We start from the raw sequence: 16,722 nt of genomic DNA, 5'->3' as shown, positions 1-16,722 counted from the left end.
TTCACATTCAGTTATGTTTAAAAGGTATGATTCGTAAACGCTGCGATATCTTGCAACATTCAAGAGTACGCAATGCATTCTTTTGAAGTTATGAAAATAAGTCATTCCATTATTCTTACGCTCTAAAGATTTTATGATAGGGACAAGTTTGACCTTGGAACGGATTAATTTAATTTCCATTATTAACCGCGGGGTGGAAATGGAGTCTAAATTTGAGCTGTTTAGCAGTTGAAATTAAAGGTCCGACAACACCCGGAGAGATACACCAACTTTGTACTTTTGGCGCCGTCGCCCCAGCAAACAAAAAGGCCACCTTGTCTGCTTGTTTGCTCAACGGCAGGGTCGTCCTGACTACAGTCGGAGGAGCCTAATTCAGCATTTAATCTATTGCTAATTACAGCAAATGTTGATTTTAAGCGACGGTCATGCAAAGAAAAAGAGAGAGGCCATTCATTTTTTTGCAATTGTCCCGATTAAATCCGGGCGATTAGGCATATTTACTGCATCGCATTTTTCGAAAAGCTTAATTTAATTTCTGTTGATCACATTGCGGCTCTTTTCTTCGCCAGATTACCGAAATCGTGCTCCTCGTCTGCCGCGAAATGCACCCAAAGAAAGTCGCCGTCTCACGTTGCCGGAGACGACGAGCCACCACGAAAGTCCATTTCCGGCAATTACACACTTGTCAGCCCCGTGCGCAAAAGGGCGGTATTTATGGCGCATTAGCACGAGCCCCGGCGATTAAGAAGAACGTCGTGTGCGGCGGGATTTAGCGGCGGATTGTGCTCGGTGACCTCTGCAGACGAGACTGGTGCGGCGTCAAACTGACGAGTGAAAGAGCAAGCGAAAGAGACGATCTCCGCTCCAGCGAAACGACGCCTATTCACGGCTTCTTATTCCCGAATTCACCTGCGGGGGGCACCTTCACTCACGATCGCGTCGACTTCAAGGGAGATTTTGCGGTGAAAAAAAGAAAAAGAATTAAAAAAAATGTCTTTTGTTATGTGTTAAAACGGTCTGTATTACCAGATAGTAAAATATTTTTAAATGATCTTTTTTAAATGATCATCCGGCTCCATCTAATGCCTGAAATGAAAAGCAGCAGTCAAATATTGTCAACAGTTTGTCCCCATAAGAGTTTTTTATAAGCCATCGCTCTGTCCTCTTTTCTTTTTTTTCTTTTTCTTCGTTGTGACAAGCCAATTTTTTTTTTTTTTTTCCCCCATGAGCAAGCTTCAGGTGCAAAATTGCCAGATGGCAGCAACGAACACCACAGCATCTGCCCGGCATCCCATAATTTGAGATATTTGTGCAGTTTCAATTGGACTCTGCGAAAATCTGCTGCTAATTGATCCCATGTATAAAGACTTTTTTAATTGCTTGTAAATAATGTAAGATTATGACAAAGCTTTCTTTCTTTTCCCTTTCTATTAGACAATGCTATGGCCTCATTAATTGAAGCTCCTCCCCTGTGATCTACATTGTGGTTTGCCACAAGATGGCGCCAAAGTTGTGTTTATATAGTGGAATTGGCTTTAACCCGAGGACAAAAACTGCAAATATGTTTTTTTTTTTTCTTTTCTGTAAATAACGAAGGTTATACCCAACCTAAAATCTGAGAATAAGTAAATGCCGGACTCCAAATATGCGGCGATTCGCTGTAGGCTGTAGATTCGCGGTTTTTGTTGTAGTTTAATAATGTTGTAATGTGGACAAGATGGGACCAAAGTCCTGGCGAATAGAAAATTAACTATTGGTGTCAATAGGAAGGACGGGCGTCCATTTTGACTGAGAGACGAGCTTTTTATGTCATTAAGGAGCTAAGTTTGGCCTGGGTTGTGAGTGGAAATCACAACATACGTATGAGAGGCCGACAAACACATACTGTAATTCAGATTTGCCTCGCACAAGAATAATTTGCCGCATCATACACACCACTGAAACACACTCATGCATACTTCTGATTGGCTCTTACGCACACGACTGAAACGCTCTCATAGGTACTACTGAAATACTCTCCTACACGCCACGGAAATTCTGTCACGTTTTACGAAAACACACTCATCTTGAAATACGTTTTTTTCATTGAGTATGGGAGCATTTCACTGTGTGTGTGCAAAAATATGTTGTGATCATCGTTTGAGGTATGTCATGTGCAAGGCTCCATTGTCCAGTCACACTTTTGATATGCTCTTTAGTTGACTCCATAGTTATCGGACCTTGTTTCTTGTTTTGTGGATCCTGCCTTCTTGTATGGTGTTGTCGTGCGCGACTTTTATAATAAGGCCCATTGTACATCATGCCTTTGCCTGGGAGTCCTGCATTTGGGTCCGGCCCCGTACCGGAGGTTCGTAACAAGGTATAGTTTTTTTTTGTAAACCGCTAACATCGGCAATTGTGAAAATTTTTCGGGGTTCTTTTTCCTGACCCCTATGGGTTTGCTCCATTTATACCATCTTAGCGTTAGCATAAACATCACGTTGTGAGTCCCGCGAGGAAGCAGTGGTATCAGCTATTTGTGCTTTTCGATCCGCCGCCGCGCACTTGTTGACAAAGTTGTACTCGAAGTTGTGATAACAAGTCATCGGCCCTGCGTCGTTCATCATCGGCCGTTCGCCCTCTTTCGCCGCCGGCCGGCTGCACGGCAGCGCGCTAATGGCGCCAGCTGATTTCAATTAGCTCTCCGCCAAGCGCCATCGCTCCCGAGAACAGCTTTAAATAGTCTGAAATTGCTCTGAGAGGGAATCGTTGATAGGGGGCTATAGGGAACGGGCGGACGCGGCAGTAAAACGGCATGTTTTAGTGCTTGTTTTCCACTTGTTCCACACTGATAAACACATAGTGTCCTATAAAATGTGAGGAGGGAGACTGTTAATAGCTAGCAAGAAATTGATGACTTTGCGCTCTAAAAGGAGGCTGATGGTACCTTTTTAGAATCTTCACACCAAAAGGTAAAGAGGATTTTTCACCAATTAGGCGGTTCAGAGGAGACAATGAATGAGTGTAAATAAATTTGTCAACAATTTGTAGTGTTTTATAAAGGCCCCAAAATTGTTACCAAACCAGATGAAAATCAAGATGGAATTTAAGCATAAAACAGGATAAATGTAAAACTGAGACAGAGTGAAACAGTAAGCAAATAAATGATCAATCTAACGTTTTAGAGCTAGACTTAAATGGACCGACCGATCGGATCTCAAGAGTTCGGAAAGTTTGTTCCGCAGTTGAGAAGCACAGAAACACAAAGCTGCCTCAACTTTTGTTTGGTTGCGGAAACACTTGATGTGAGGGCTTTGGAAGTCGTGTTGGGGACTAAATGTTCTTGAATATATTCAGTTCCAAGACCATTCAGACCTTGGTGGATTGTAAAATCTCTTTTTTTTTGGGGGGGGGGGGCAAATATAATTTTGTCCTTGGCAAAAGCCCAATTGACCGCATATGTCTCTGAAAGTCTATCCTGTCACGTGGTGAAGGGTGAGCAAAAAAAAAAAAAAAAAAATGCTTTTTCTGACCTGGTCTGTTCAGAAAACGGTCAGACAATTGTAAATATGGATCTTGCCTCAATATTTTCAAATGTAAATGCCTGTTTCTGTGATCACCACCGAGTTGGGCTGAGCCAGGGTCTTCGTGATTGGGACATGAAACCGAGTGCCATTTAGGAAGCACCACAGACGGAAGAAAAACTGGTTGGGTTCGCCATTTGCACGTAGTAGTATACGCATATATGGAGATTTGGGCCGAATTTGAGTTTTAGCTCCCCTGCAAATAAATTTCGGCATGGGGTGATTCTTGGATGTTCTCTTAAATCAGCCTGTGGTGACAATCGCAAATGTTAAGCCTGTTGAGTATTTTCAACAGCAAATATGTGTTAAACATCGAGCCCAGAAAGAAGGAAAAAAACTCAACCTCAAGTTCAGGGGTTTGCAGCTGCAATATAATTTGTAATTTCTGGTGTATAATGCGCATTTTCCTTGCTCCTAATTTGTCAAAAGTCAGGAGTGAGCATGGTACATAGGTACAGGGGCAAATGGGTGACAAAAACATCACGTTTCATCAATGTATGTCACCATCTAGAGGTTATAAAAAAGCTGTGCCAAAATGCCACCGCCACCTAGAGGTTATGCGAGAGACGTACACATTCATTCTCATGTGCCACCTCCACCTAGTGGTTATGCATTTTACAGTACGGCATAGGTAGAAGGGTTTTCCAGAATTTTGTGGTCAACTTTAGGGATGCGTATTATACATGGGTGCACATTCTACAAATAATGGTAATCACGAGCCGAGATCGCACTTAGCCTAGCTTCCTTCAATTTATTTCTTCTTCGACTACTTTTTCTTTCTGCTTTCCGGCAATCCGGATCCCTTGTGGCACTCTGCTGCCTCTTACAGGTCAGTCTCTGTACATTTGTTTTCTTCATCGCATGCGGTCTCTTCACATTTTAAAAAATCAGCACTACTTAAAACTGTGCTCACGCTGCACTCAGGAGACGTTTGCTTCACTTGGAATTAAGTCTAGCCGGATTTTTCAGATTCTGTGGTTGGTTTGGTCCCATGTGCACATATTTGTTTTGCCTTCGTATTGTCAACTATTACAAAAAGGGAACATCATCATTGATCTACAGCATCCTTCCTTTTGTCTGATTGGTTGACAAAGAAAGAAGAAAGGGAATGAGAAAAGTTGTCGTCTTCTAAGCAGCCACACGCCATCTAGAAAGACGACAATATTCTAGATTTTTGTTAACTGCGAACAGTTCTTCTTCTCTGTTCTTCATGCGCTGCTATTAATGTCGACGATAGCAGCTATCCCACCTCAAATGTTCCCACAATCGAAAACCCACATCCAGGTTTCCCATCATCATTACTTCGGCGGACGTTTCTCGTCTCGGTGTTACTCATTTACAAAGTTTGGAACAAATGAGGCATTATACGCTGAAATATTCAAGGGCAAACTATGTGTAGGTGGTCTTTTTCCGAATTATAATTTAACGCACAGCTAGCGCTTACGGGGTTGGCATTGTGCAGGTGCAGTAACGGAGCACAAGAAGGTTGGCGGGCTGCGTTGCTTTTGGTTTAGTCAGCAAATGTAGTAAATGTGCCGTTGTTGTGGCGGCTGCCCTTGGAGCGACGAACTGCAGCCGTCGTCATCTCTCGCACTTCATGTCGCTAAAATTTGGCATCGACTCGCGTCTTCAACTCAATAAACGACGGAAGCTGGGGGCTCCAAATTAAATTTGGGGATGGATCATTATTTGGGTCTTACAGAGAATTGTATCCGATCCATATTCTGCCCCTACAAGGACCCTTTCTTATGGAATTTTGTTTATTTTTTTTTTCGTTTCGAAACAACCGACATGGAACAGCTACATGCTGGTCAGGCCAGTCGAAGGTGATTTCACTTTGTAAAGAAACACTGCTTGCATGCTAACTTTTTCAGGTCTCCCGGGAAAAAAATAAGAAGGTAGTCGCTGTGATTACCTGGGCAGACAGATGGTCCAGTGTCAAACTCGAGGCCCGGGGGACCAGAATCTGGCCGGCAGATCATGTGCATCCGCTTCCTTGATTCTTGCTCAAATCTGTGTCAAAAATTGAGAATTCTCAAGAGTAATAACATTTGAGGGATTGCAAGTCCGTTGAGTTTCCTCCGCAGGGTGTCCGGTTTCTCCCTTTGAGATAGGGTGAGAAGCTCTGTCACCCGGGAGGGGCTCAGTGTCGAGCTCCTGCTCCTCCACATTGAGAGGAACCAGATGAGGTGGCTGGGGCATCTGATCTGGATGCCTCCTGGACGCCTCCCTGGTGAGGTGTTCCGGGCATGTCCCACCGGAAAGAGACCCTGAGGACCACCCAGGACACGCTGGAGAGACAACGTCTCGGGATTCCTCCGGAAGAGCTAAAGAAGTGGCTGGGGAAAGGGAAGTCTGGGTATCCCTGCTGAAACTACTTCCCCCGCGACCCGACCCGGAATCCGGGATCTTGTTCTTTTGGTCATGTGCCCATGGGTGAGGATAGGAACAACTTAGCTCCTTCTTTACCACAACGGACCGATACAAAGTCCGCATCACTGCAGACGCTGCACCGATCCGTATGTCGATCTCCCGCTCCATTCTCGCCTCACTCGTGAACAAGACCCCAAGATACTTGAAGTCCTCCACATGGGGAAGGATCTCCCGGAAAAGCGGTAGACAATGGATGGATGTACTTAAACATGTTCTGAAACTTGCAGCGATTACATAATTCAGTTGAAGTAAAAAAAAAACTACGTCATTAAATGACTGTCCCTTGTGGTGCTCTTTCTGGTGTGCTTGCGTAGGCCACCTGGGGGCAGTAGAAGACAGACGTACGGCTATACTGTTCATTGAGACTGCTCAACTCCTCCCAGCTCATCAGTACACCACTAAAAGAATGTACAGTACCTGACTGTGACTTACGCGGTAAGCATTGCAGTAGACTCTGACCTGAGATATTCCCACAATGTTGTGTGTGTCCCCGTTTATGTTCCGGGGAGCTCGCCTCACTTTTTCTTCAGAATCGGCCTCCATTCCTTCCGCTTTCCTGCACTTTTCTATACTTGTCATTTGTTTTAAGTTCCACTTCCACATGACGTGAATCGAAATCGAACCGTTGTATTGCTCAACACCTCCGGAATAAGTAATTCCTCCTCACATCTCTGTCGAGCGCGCGCGATGACGCAGGGGAGCTGAGACCTCCCCGTCAGTGATTTATTGCTTTAATCACTCGGCTCTGCAGACTCTCAGCGGCCGTGGCAGCCTTTGACGCATCGACGCCTTCTCGCGGGACTCACCCCATTTGTCCTATTTAGGACTTTAGACGCTGTTGAATGTTACTAGAAGTGCAGGCCTGTGCAGAGATGAACTCGGGCGCTGTCAGCATGGGGGAGGGGGGGGGGGTTGTAAATTGAAACGTGGTTATCTCACCGCAATGTGAACACCGTTAGGAATATTACAGGGATGAGAACTTTTCGCGGAATTCCGAGTTTTTTCAGCTGAAAACGTCATTGTTGTGAAACGTGTAGATCCGTTGATACAATTTGGGGGTGGTGGTGGGGGGGCTCTGTTCAAGACCGGGCAGCATCTATCGGCAACACTCATCGTGAAATTCGTCTCAGCTCTCATAGCGGAAAACGGCATTGCTATCTGTTTGCATTAAATTTGGTGTTTATAATAACGATAACATTCCGATTTCCGGCAGCATTTTCGCTACGATGTTAACATTTCATAGAGAAGCATTCTCTTAACTTCGACATAGTTATGACTTATAGACATACGTACGCATATGTCATCGAGCGGTCTGCACGTTTGCTATCTGGCGAAAGTCTTGGAGCGAAAAGATGAAGATCGTGCCAGGGAAATTGATAAAACCCACAGGGTAAAAAAAAATCTTTCAAATGGGCATGGCTTGAAAAAAAGTGTAACCGTGCAGATAGGTGCTAAAACGGTTTCAACATGTCTAACCGAACACGTACAAAAAATTGGACGTTCCCGGCAAAGTGCTGTGCACTCTGTTTTCCGATATGAGCAAAAAAATATCCAGGAGCATATCCCGATCAAGAAACACGAAGGTAAGTTGGACGTAAATTTCTCAAATATTATATAATTAAGTTGTCAATTATATAATATTTGAGAAATGTATATATATATATATATATAAACAAATTACTTGTGCACTTATTTCTGAAGTAGAACTTGTAAGTGCAGTAGCCTATTTAATATAAATTTCACTGTTTTACATTTTTATGTCTGAAGTTTGGCAACATTATTTTGGTTGTTTGGACTCATATTTTAAGTTTTCAAAATATTATGATTGCCTTGTATTTACACTGTTAAAAGTAACCAGAGGTCACCATTTAATTATTTATCATTAATTCATTTCATTTAACAACAAAAATTTTTGTGCCAAAAAGTGGGGGGCACAGCCCCCTTTGAACCTGCCCCCCCCCCGCGAGGCAGACATTTTTGGTGTTTTTCCAAATTGGTCATTCTCATCCATGATATTATCAGTTTGTAATTCACCAATAATGCCGTTAATAGACAGTATTGCATCGTGTCTGAACACCATCGTTGAATCATTAAAAATATCGACAAAAAGACTGGAACTTACCGGTATCAATCAACGGAATAATCATTTTTCATCTTCTCACAATATTATTTTTTTTATTGTATGCCACTATCTTTATGTGGAAACATCCATCCATTCATCCATCCATTTTCTTTGCCGCTTATCCTCACGAGGGTCGCGGGGAGTGCTGGAGCCCATCCCAAGTGTCAACCGGCAGGAGACGGGTTACGCCCTGAACTGGTCGGCAGCCAATCGCAGGGCACATAGAGACAAACAGTCGCACTCACGATCACACCTTGGGGCAATTTAGAGTGTCCAATTAATGTTGCATGTTTTTTGGGGGGGATGTGGGAGGAAACCGGAGTGCCCACCCGGAGAAAACCCACGCAGGCACGGGGAGAACATGCAAACTCCACACAGCCGGGGCCGGGATTGAACCCGGGACCTCAGAACTGTGAGGCCAACGGTCCCAACTGCCCCTCCCCGCCCCCCCGTTACTCACTAAATGCTGAAAAAATATATATCCACAGTACAGCAACAATCTTTACAAACTGTTATTGATTCCCCCCCCCCCCCCCCCTCTCGCTTCATTGTTACAACCCAGGGTAGAAAGTAGATCGAATCAATCATTTTGTTCTTTTCTGCGCATTCGCCGCCCGCGCCGGCTGATGACAACGTTTCATCACAATTCTCGCAGAGAAGCAAAACCCAATTTGGTGAAATCTTTGCTCGGCACACCGCAATGTTCCGCTCGGCGAGGACACGGGCGATAGCGCGTCGCGATGGATGCGTGCCGGCAGGGAAAGCGATCCGGAGGGAGTCGACTTGCCCTGAGATGAGAGTCTCGTCTGAAGTCGTCCCTGATGGAGCAGCTCGATTGTTGCCACTTCCCCGCCGTCGCGAGTTTCACCGCCGTCCTTTCCTGCTATTTAGTTCCTCGACAAAAGACTCCGCGACTTTGTGCGAGATCTTTCCTCCGCTCTCCCCCTAGAGGAAGTTGGTGCAGCAGCAAGTAGGGCATTCCCCGCAGGAAGGGGTTTTTGGATTTGTGGAATGTGGATGTTTTACTCCCAAAGTGAGCGAGAGATGAGGATCTGCTCGTCGAAAACCAAAGCCGAGGGAGCGCGACAAAAGAAGCGGGGATGCGACGGGAGTTTCTCGTGCTTCTTTCATGCCGTTACAAAGGAAAATTTACAATTTCAAGTCTTTAAACGTGACAAGGACGGCGGAAGTTTCTGCCAAAGTTACTCTCTGCACACTTCACAGGCTACACCTGAGCAATCAAGCGGCGCTAACGGGAAGGGAATGCCGTTAGCCAATGCTAATCTGTACATCCAGCAATGCAGCTCCGCTTAACCTTTGGCTGTGCAGATAGCGGAGGCCTCACAATTTTTCGGGTTTGGCTTTTTCCGCACTATAAACGTTTCAGTGTTTTGTTCGGCAGCCAAACTTTGGAAATCACTTGAAAGTGGCTCTGGAACTACACCCAGCCTGGCAGATCATGTCACGAGCCAAGAAAATCAGTGTGGGGGGGCGTTATCATATCAATTAACCGTGCGTGCGTGGCCAGACCAGCTGACCGTGACACGCATATTTGTGAATTCCCACGCCCCAGAAAAAAAAAACAAAAAACGGAAATAACATAATGGGCGCGGCGCAACCAGCTGACCCACCCACGACGCATTTTGTTATTGTCAATTCGAACGCCCCCCGGAAAAAAAAAAAAATGGAAATGGCGGCAACCAGCGCACTTTTGTTATTCTGTACTCAAACGTCTCCCGGTAGTAACTGTTGTTTTTCTTCTTATCGAGGACTACTGGAAAAACCCCCAATAATGGCTCCAAAGAAGGCAAGTTGCTCGTTTGAAGTTATTCTGTACTTTTGTTAATAAAAAAAAAGTTTACAAAGCACTTCCAGCCTAGCGTGCTCTACTACTCAAGCATACATTTCAAGCAAAAAATAAATGTATTTCTTAAATTATTTTATTATATAAAGTATTTAAACTATACATGTTTTTATACTTTGCAGTATAGCGTCAGAAAAAGCTAAAAAAAAAATGCTTTTAAAAGCCAATTTTTTTAGGCTTAGAACGCATTATTTCATTTTCTATTCATTGTAATGGGAAACATCGATTCGGTTTTCGAACAAATCACTTCTCAAACCGTTTTCTGGGACGGAGAACCGAGGCATCACTGTATTTTTAACATTAAATAGATAAAAATACAAAACAGGAATGTGCAATATTGCTCAACAATATCACCTGAAACTAAACCAATAATTCATTCAATATTAATTAAAAAAAAGGGCAAAATCATCCACAAGAAATCTTAAACGAACTTTGTGCTCACCAGGCAGAGATTGTACAGATAAAAAACACCAGCTAGATGCTTTCTCGAGATTGAAGTGTTTTTGTAGGCTGTAATGCGGCCATTTTTCGACAGACTCTGATGACAGCACTCGCGTTGCTGCAGTCCTTCATAATTTGAGGTAGCGCTTCCATGCATGGCAAAAATCCCGCGTAATTCGACCACCATTAGACATTATTTCATATTTTCACACCAGCCCTGCAATGACGGTCGTCTTACTTCCACCTAAAATTGCCCCTGGCTGTTAAATTGAGTTTTGGAGCGTGGCGGAGAGCGTGAAAGAAAAAGACAGCCTCTCTTTGTGTCCGCTTTTGGCAGCGATTGTGTGAAATGTAGTCGCTTTGCAGCCCGTGGGCAGACGCTCTGGGGAGCTCGTCACCTCTGTGTGTTCCACGCTCGTGTCAGTCACAGTGCGGCTCGGGCTCCCCGCGGGCCCGCCCCCCACCCCCACCCCTTTGGCGCCCTGAAGTGTTCGTAACCCTCACAGGATTTTTTTTTTTTTTTTTTGCTGTGGGGGCTTCTGGCCTGTCAAAACAATCTGCTTGGCAAAATGTTCCTGCACACAAGACAAGTGTTTTCATCTTGCTCCTGCACCAGGAAAACGCACGATGGTCCGTCTGATTGCATCCTCCACGTGTTGTCAATATTTTAAATTTTTTTTTTTTAACCACCCTAAAATAATATCATACAACGGATGTTTGCAATGAAATTTGTTTTGTTGTTGTTCAAATGTTTTTCTACTTCAGAAGACTGAGGGATGGAAAAGAATCATTGCAAGGAACACGTTTGTGTATATTTTTAAACGGATGTTATTCATGACTACGAATTGTATCTTTATTAAATTTGATGTATTCATTTTTTTCTTCCTTTCATGCACGCATGCATTGAATTACAATTAAAAGCACGTTTCATTTCCCGATGTCCACCTTTAGCATGTCGCAGCTGTCCAATTCAAAGAAAGCTCCGAATGTTCGCGTTTGCCTTTTTTCACCCCCAGATAAAAATGAAAAAATGTGTTTTTCATTGAACAGCAGCAACATTGTAAATAACATCTGTTGTCATTTCACTGTTGGTTATGAGATCAATACAATAGGCCAGGGCTTCTCCAAAAAATGTATTTAAAGCATGAACTCCAAGCAAATGGATTAAAATCTTATCGACTGTGCAAAGAAAATGAAGAGAGATACCAAGTGAAGTACACGAACGGTGGAGTTGTATTTTTTGGAAGTAAATATGTGACACCAGGATTTGAATTTGAAATGTTAGGTGATTCATATTTTCAATAGTTATATTTCAGTGTAACTTTTCAATGTTAACAATTCAACCGGCAACAGTTCCCTGTCTGAAATTCACCGTCTGTGCCACCAGGCAGGGTTACTTCAGGTCAGAACCGAGCAGCCAGCCAATCGCAGTTACGCTTTCTTAGTCATGTGACGTCACATACTAAGAAAGCGTAACTTGATTGGCTGGCTGTTCGGTTCTGACCTGAAGTAACCCTGCCTGGTGGCACAGACGGTGAATTTTATACAGTGAATTGTCGCAACTATTGAAAAAGTGATCACTTCACATCTCAAATTCAAATCCTATTTTAGGTGGCGTTTCAAATTCAAATACTTGTGGCGCATATTTACTTCCATAGTATTTAACTTTCAAGTACAATGCATTTGACAATTGTGTGTTAGGGTGAGAAGCTTGGTCGTGATTTTCCAATATTTGAAAACCAATTGGGATAAACCATTCAAATCTCTCTTCAAATTATCAAAATGCTTTGATTGACAGATATAAAGCGATTTATTCAAAATCTTGGTTGCTGTTGTTGCACTGCACCACATTAAGATGTTTCTAATATTTTGTTCTCCGAAGCGGCTTTCATTGAGGCGAGTTTTGTTACCCTTCTGATGAGTAGTATGTAGTATGAATTAAACATTTTCAACAGCACGAAATATCCCAAAGTCCAAAAGTAAGCAAGGCACTCATAAACTGTAAATTATGAAATCCGGCTGGCATAATTTTCACATCAGCCATAAGACCAAATTCGTCAAGACAAAAAGTTGTTATTTTTTGATGGTAATTATCTTTGTTGGGGTAAGTCAAATCAACGCAGAGCAAGATTGTCGGTCTCAGTCCAAACTGTGCCGCGACCCACAAACGTGTATTTCCATACTCGTTTGAAGCCACGCGAGAAGCCAGTCAATGGTGAATGTAATCCAGCCATCAAGTTTCTTTTCCGCTTATCCTCACGAGGGTCCCTGGGAGTGGAGACAAATGAGACAAATAGCCACATTCACAATCACACCCAGGGGCAATTTAGAATTTCCAATTAATGTCGCATCTTTTTGGGAAGCGGCACGGTGGACAAGCTGGTAAAGCGTTGGCCTCACAGTTCTGAGGACCTGGGTTCGATCCCGGACCCACCTGTGTGGAGTTTGAATGTTTTCTCCGGGCACTCCACTTTCCTCCCACATCCCAGAAAACATCCAACATTAATTGGACACTCTAAATTGCCCCTAGGTGTGATTGTGAGTGCAGCTGTTTGTCTCCATGTGCCTTGTGATTGGCTAGTGACTAGTTGAGGATGTACCCCGCCTCCTGCCTGTTGAAAGCTGCGATAGGGTCCAGCACTCCCCGCGACCCTCGTGAGGATAAGCGACAAAGAAAATGTTTTTTTTTTTTGGGGGGGGGATGTGGGAGGAAACCAGAGTGCACTGAGAAATCGCACAGAGGCATGGGGAGAACATACAAACTCCACACAAGTGGGACTGGGATCGAACCCGAGTCCTCAGAACTGTGAGGCCAACGCTTTACCAGCTGCTCCACCGTTGCGCCTGACAACGAACAATTCTTTATAAATAGACTCCACTCCCTGTCAAACAAAAAAAAAAAAAAGGATATTACATCACATTGTGTATTCAAATCAAGCATATAGTTTAATGTTAATGCTAGCACAAGGGGGAAATGCACATATCCACAACAGAAGCGCGTGCACGCGCGTTTAACTGCAGCAGGCAAGCATCCACCGACGCAGTCAACGCGTTTAAAAATCAAATGTTTACCCGGGGAATTGCTGCTGATGGAGCAGAACTCTTCGCGGCATCCGGACAGCTTCGCTGTCAGTCAAAGGCGTCACGGGACAAGTGATGCATGAAAACAGGAATGTCACTTTCATTTGCATTCGGGCGGCCCCGGGGTTTGGGATATGCGCCTTTCCCGCCGCTCGCTTCGTTTTTGTCTGTTATTATATGCATTTGCAATTCAATGACATTGAAATTCCTTTCCAGGAATTTTTTTTTCCAATTATTTATTTTTATTCCACCGGCTGCTTGCATCCCGCCTGAGGCATCTCGTGACCTCTAGGTGCCGCTGTTGTATCCCGGCTACAGTAAATGTCGCTCTCCGTGGTTCTAAAAAAAAAAAATTAAGAAAAGAAAAGAAGGCAACTTAATTATATTTGCTAGTTGCGAGTCTAAAATCATATCGCCATAATTTGTGGTATTGTTGGGTGACCGCAAGGCACAATGTTTATTGTCGATGGAGTAAACACGCTTGTTTCCTCTAACAACCTACATTTTTTTTTATTAGCATCTATTAAAATTCAGATAAACATTCACATTTATGTTCGGGTGAATTGTGTGCGTGTTTTTAATTTTTATTTTTTATGTATCCTGTGATTGACTGGCGACCAGCTCGCTCTATGGATAATATAGAAAACAGAGAAAAATAGAAAAAAAATATTAAAACACAAATCGATAGAAAATATAGAGTTTATCAACAATAGAAAAGTATGATGATTAGTGGTAGTCGCGGGAGTAGCAGCGGTACCACTTACTCATGGTGAATTATTTGGTTCGATTGCGAGGTTTACTGCCGATGCAAGCAAATGAGTTGGACCTGCCGGAGCTGTCCATCAGAGCCGGGTTTCCATGACCGGAAGTAAGGCGGAAACCGGAAACGATGGCTTCGAATCGCACAAATAAGAGTCTCAAGCGTATTTACGGTTTCTTTTATGTAGACGTAGAACGCATTAGATCGAGATAGTTGTTGGTTTTAAAAAATGGATCACTCATCAATAATGTGGGTTACACCTCGCTACTTTGCGCGTGTTGTCGTGAGGTGTGCGCGTGGGATTTATTGTGGAATAATCACCGGATAAGGCGTACAACGACAATGGAGCTCGACGAGTGGAACCGAACAAATAGCCGGGAGCCAGCCAGTGTCGGCGCACTCCGGTGGGCGTCTGTTGGCAAGTTCGAGACGTCTTAGCCGAGCTCTGCGCGGACTCGTTCGGAGCAGAAGCTCGCCGACGCGATCCACGTTCCGTCATCGCAAAGAAGTTGAAGGACGGATTTAAAAAAAAAAAAAAAAAAACAACCTCCGGCGACATCACTTCGGACTCGCCGGACGGCCGCTGAGATTTAAGGGGGGGAAAAGGCTACAGATACGAGAGATTTTGTGGATAAAACTTTGCACATTTCCAGCTGGGACACTTGAAAAGGTTTAACTGAGACTTGGCCAACATGTGCGGTGAGCTCACCGCGGCCGGGAGCTCGGCGTCCATGTCAGGGGTCGCTCGTTTCGGGAAATGATGACTGGCAGCACCGACGGCAAAATAATGCTCAGAAGATGGCTCGTCACCTTCAAGCCGTTCAGGTAAGCACGCAGATGTCTTCTGTTATTATTATTATTATTCTTAATATTGAAGTGGACACCTGCGTTGTGATTGGCAGTTCACCTCGCAAATGAGACGGCGTCAATTCACAGGTGTTGACGCGTAAAGCGTAAATGAGGCTCTTACGATTCATGCATGCGCACAATTTTCAAATTGCAATATAGTGAGCACTAAAGACAAAATAAATAGAGACTTTGGATGAAACGCAGTGCGCAACGTGTAAGCTAAAATACATGGACACAAGTTGACTTTGGTGCATACGAGGTGGTCATTTTCACATTATCTCTTTGTATCCCAAATTGCTGTGTTGATGTGCATCCATTAGCCTGTCAAAATCTTGTTTCTGGTTGAAATGTACATTTCAACCTTTACATCGGGCATCCATCCATTTCCTTGGCCGCTTATCCTCACCAGGGTCGCGGGGAGTGCTGGAGCCTATCACAGCTGTCAAGGGGCAGGAAGCGGGCTACACCCTGAACTGGTTGCCGGGCAATTGCGGGGCACGTCGAACCAAACAGCAACACTTGCAATCACACCTAGGGGCAATTTAGAGTGTCCAATTAATGTTGCGTGTTTTGGGGATGCGGGAAGAAACCGGAGTGCCCGGAGAAAACCCACGCAGGCACGGGGAGAACATGCAAACTCCGGGATTGAACCCGGGACCTCAGAACTGTGAGGCGAACGCCTTCCAGCTGCCCCGCCGTGCCGTCTGAATAATGCCCCATTTATTTGATTTATTTGGGGGCGGGCGTTCAAGTCAAAGCATCAAAAGTTGAAATTGTGTCAATTTGAGCATTATTCATGAGCCATAGCAGTGTGGGTGCTAGAATCGCTCATGTACGAGTAATCTTTATTTATTATGGTGGATTTTAGACTCATTTAAATTGCTCATTCAATGTTATTAAAGTGTGTGTGATCATGTTGCAACATTTTAATTTAGCGAGCTAGTTACTTGGACTTTAGCTTTCATATTAACTCATCACTCAACAGCTTGCGTCTCTCATTTTGATTCAAATAGAGGACAACAGTGTTGTCTAACCACTTGTAACATTTCCTAGATTAGAAAAAAAATCGATTAATAACTTTCTACCGATTTTATAAATGACGAGCTACGATTAAAAGCGGGGGAAAAGGAGGAATAGTTATTATAGTGTGTTGGTATTGAATTGTAGACGCTCATGTGGGAGAGAACTGGTGCTGTTTTTTTTCATTTGTATTTTTTGTTGCCGAGAATATTACATTTCAAGCGAGTACTGTATACACTTTTCTAGGTCGTACAGTTAAAAATGAGTAGGAAAAAAAAATCTCTCCAATATAAGCCCACACCCCAAAATGGGCTACAAACCCCTGCAGGCTTCTTCAAAACTGCAAAAGTGGATGACACACCAAGATTCCTACTTTCAGACGCTTGCTTCTCATTACATGTCGTCACACCGGTCAGGTCGAATTGAGTTCTCGAGATGGCGCCCAGCGAATTCAACGAACCCCTGCAAACACTTCGCATGTCTTTTCCCAAATATTAGTCGGATCAGAGCTCTTGCACGCCTGACTTTGTTCCGTTTTTTTTTTTTTTTTTTTTTTTTTATGACGGCGTGGTTTTCTGGACTCCTTTTC

At 43.8% G+C, this 16,722-nt stretch overlaps 1 protein-coding gene and 1 long non-coding RNA gene across 5 annotated transcripts in view; both read left to right on the top strand.

The window, feature by feature from the left end:
• LOC133505806 (uncharacterized) overlaps window positions 1-1,498 on the top strand; it is a 47,343-nt gene extending 45,845 nt beyond the window's left edge. The window contains exon 6 of the long non-coding RNA XR_009796344.1: window positions 570-1,498. This is a non-coding gene — a long non-coding RNA (uncharacterized LOC133505806). The remainder of the gene's footprint in view (window positions 1-569) is intronic.
• Window positions 1,499-14,626: 13,128 nt separating this feature from the next.
• The window catches only part of LOC133506461 (alpha-1,6-mannosylglycoprotein 6-beta-N-acetylglucosaminyltransferase B-like), a 108,242-nt gene continuing 106,146 nt past the window's right edge, over window positions 14,627-16,722 (top strand). For 2 of the 4 annotated variants that reach the window (XM_061830638.1, XM_061830636.1), the window contains exon 1: window positions 14,630-15,089. In XM_061830638.1, the coding sequence (XP_061686622.1) occupies window positions 15,022-15,089 (68 nt within the window). In that variant the 5' untranslated portion in view covers window positions 14,630-15,021. Of the gene's footprint in view, window positions 15,090-16,722 lie in introns of all 4 variants that reach the window. The other 2 variants (XM_061830637.1, XM_061830639.1) reach the window with 2 other exon arrangements.

Source organism: Syngnathoides biaculeatus, chromosome 9 (genome assembly GCF_019802595.1).
Source record: "Syngnathoides biaculeatus isolate LvHL_M chromosome 9, ASM1980259v1, whole genome shotgun sequence".
Taxonomy (NCBI): Eukaryota; Metazoa; Chordata; class Actinopteri; order Syngnathiformes; family Syngnathidae; genus Syngnathoides; species Syngnathoides biaculeatus.
The sequence above is the reverse complement of the archived record's forward strand: the minus strand, read 5'-3'. Positions and strand labels throughout refer to the sequence as shown.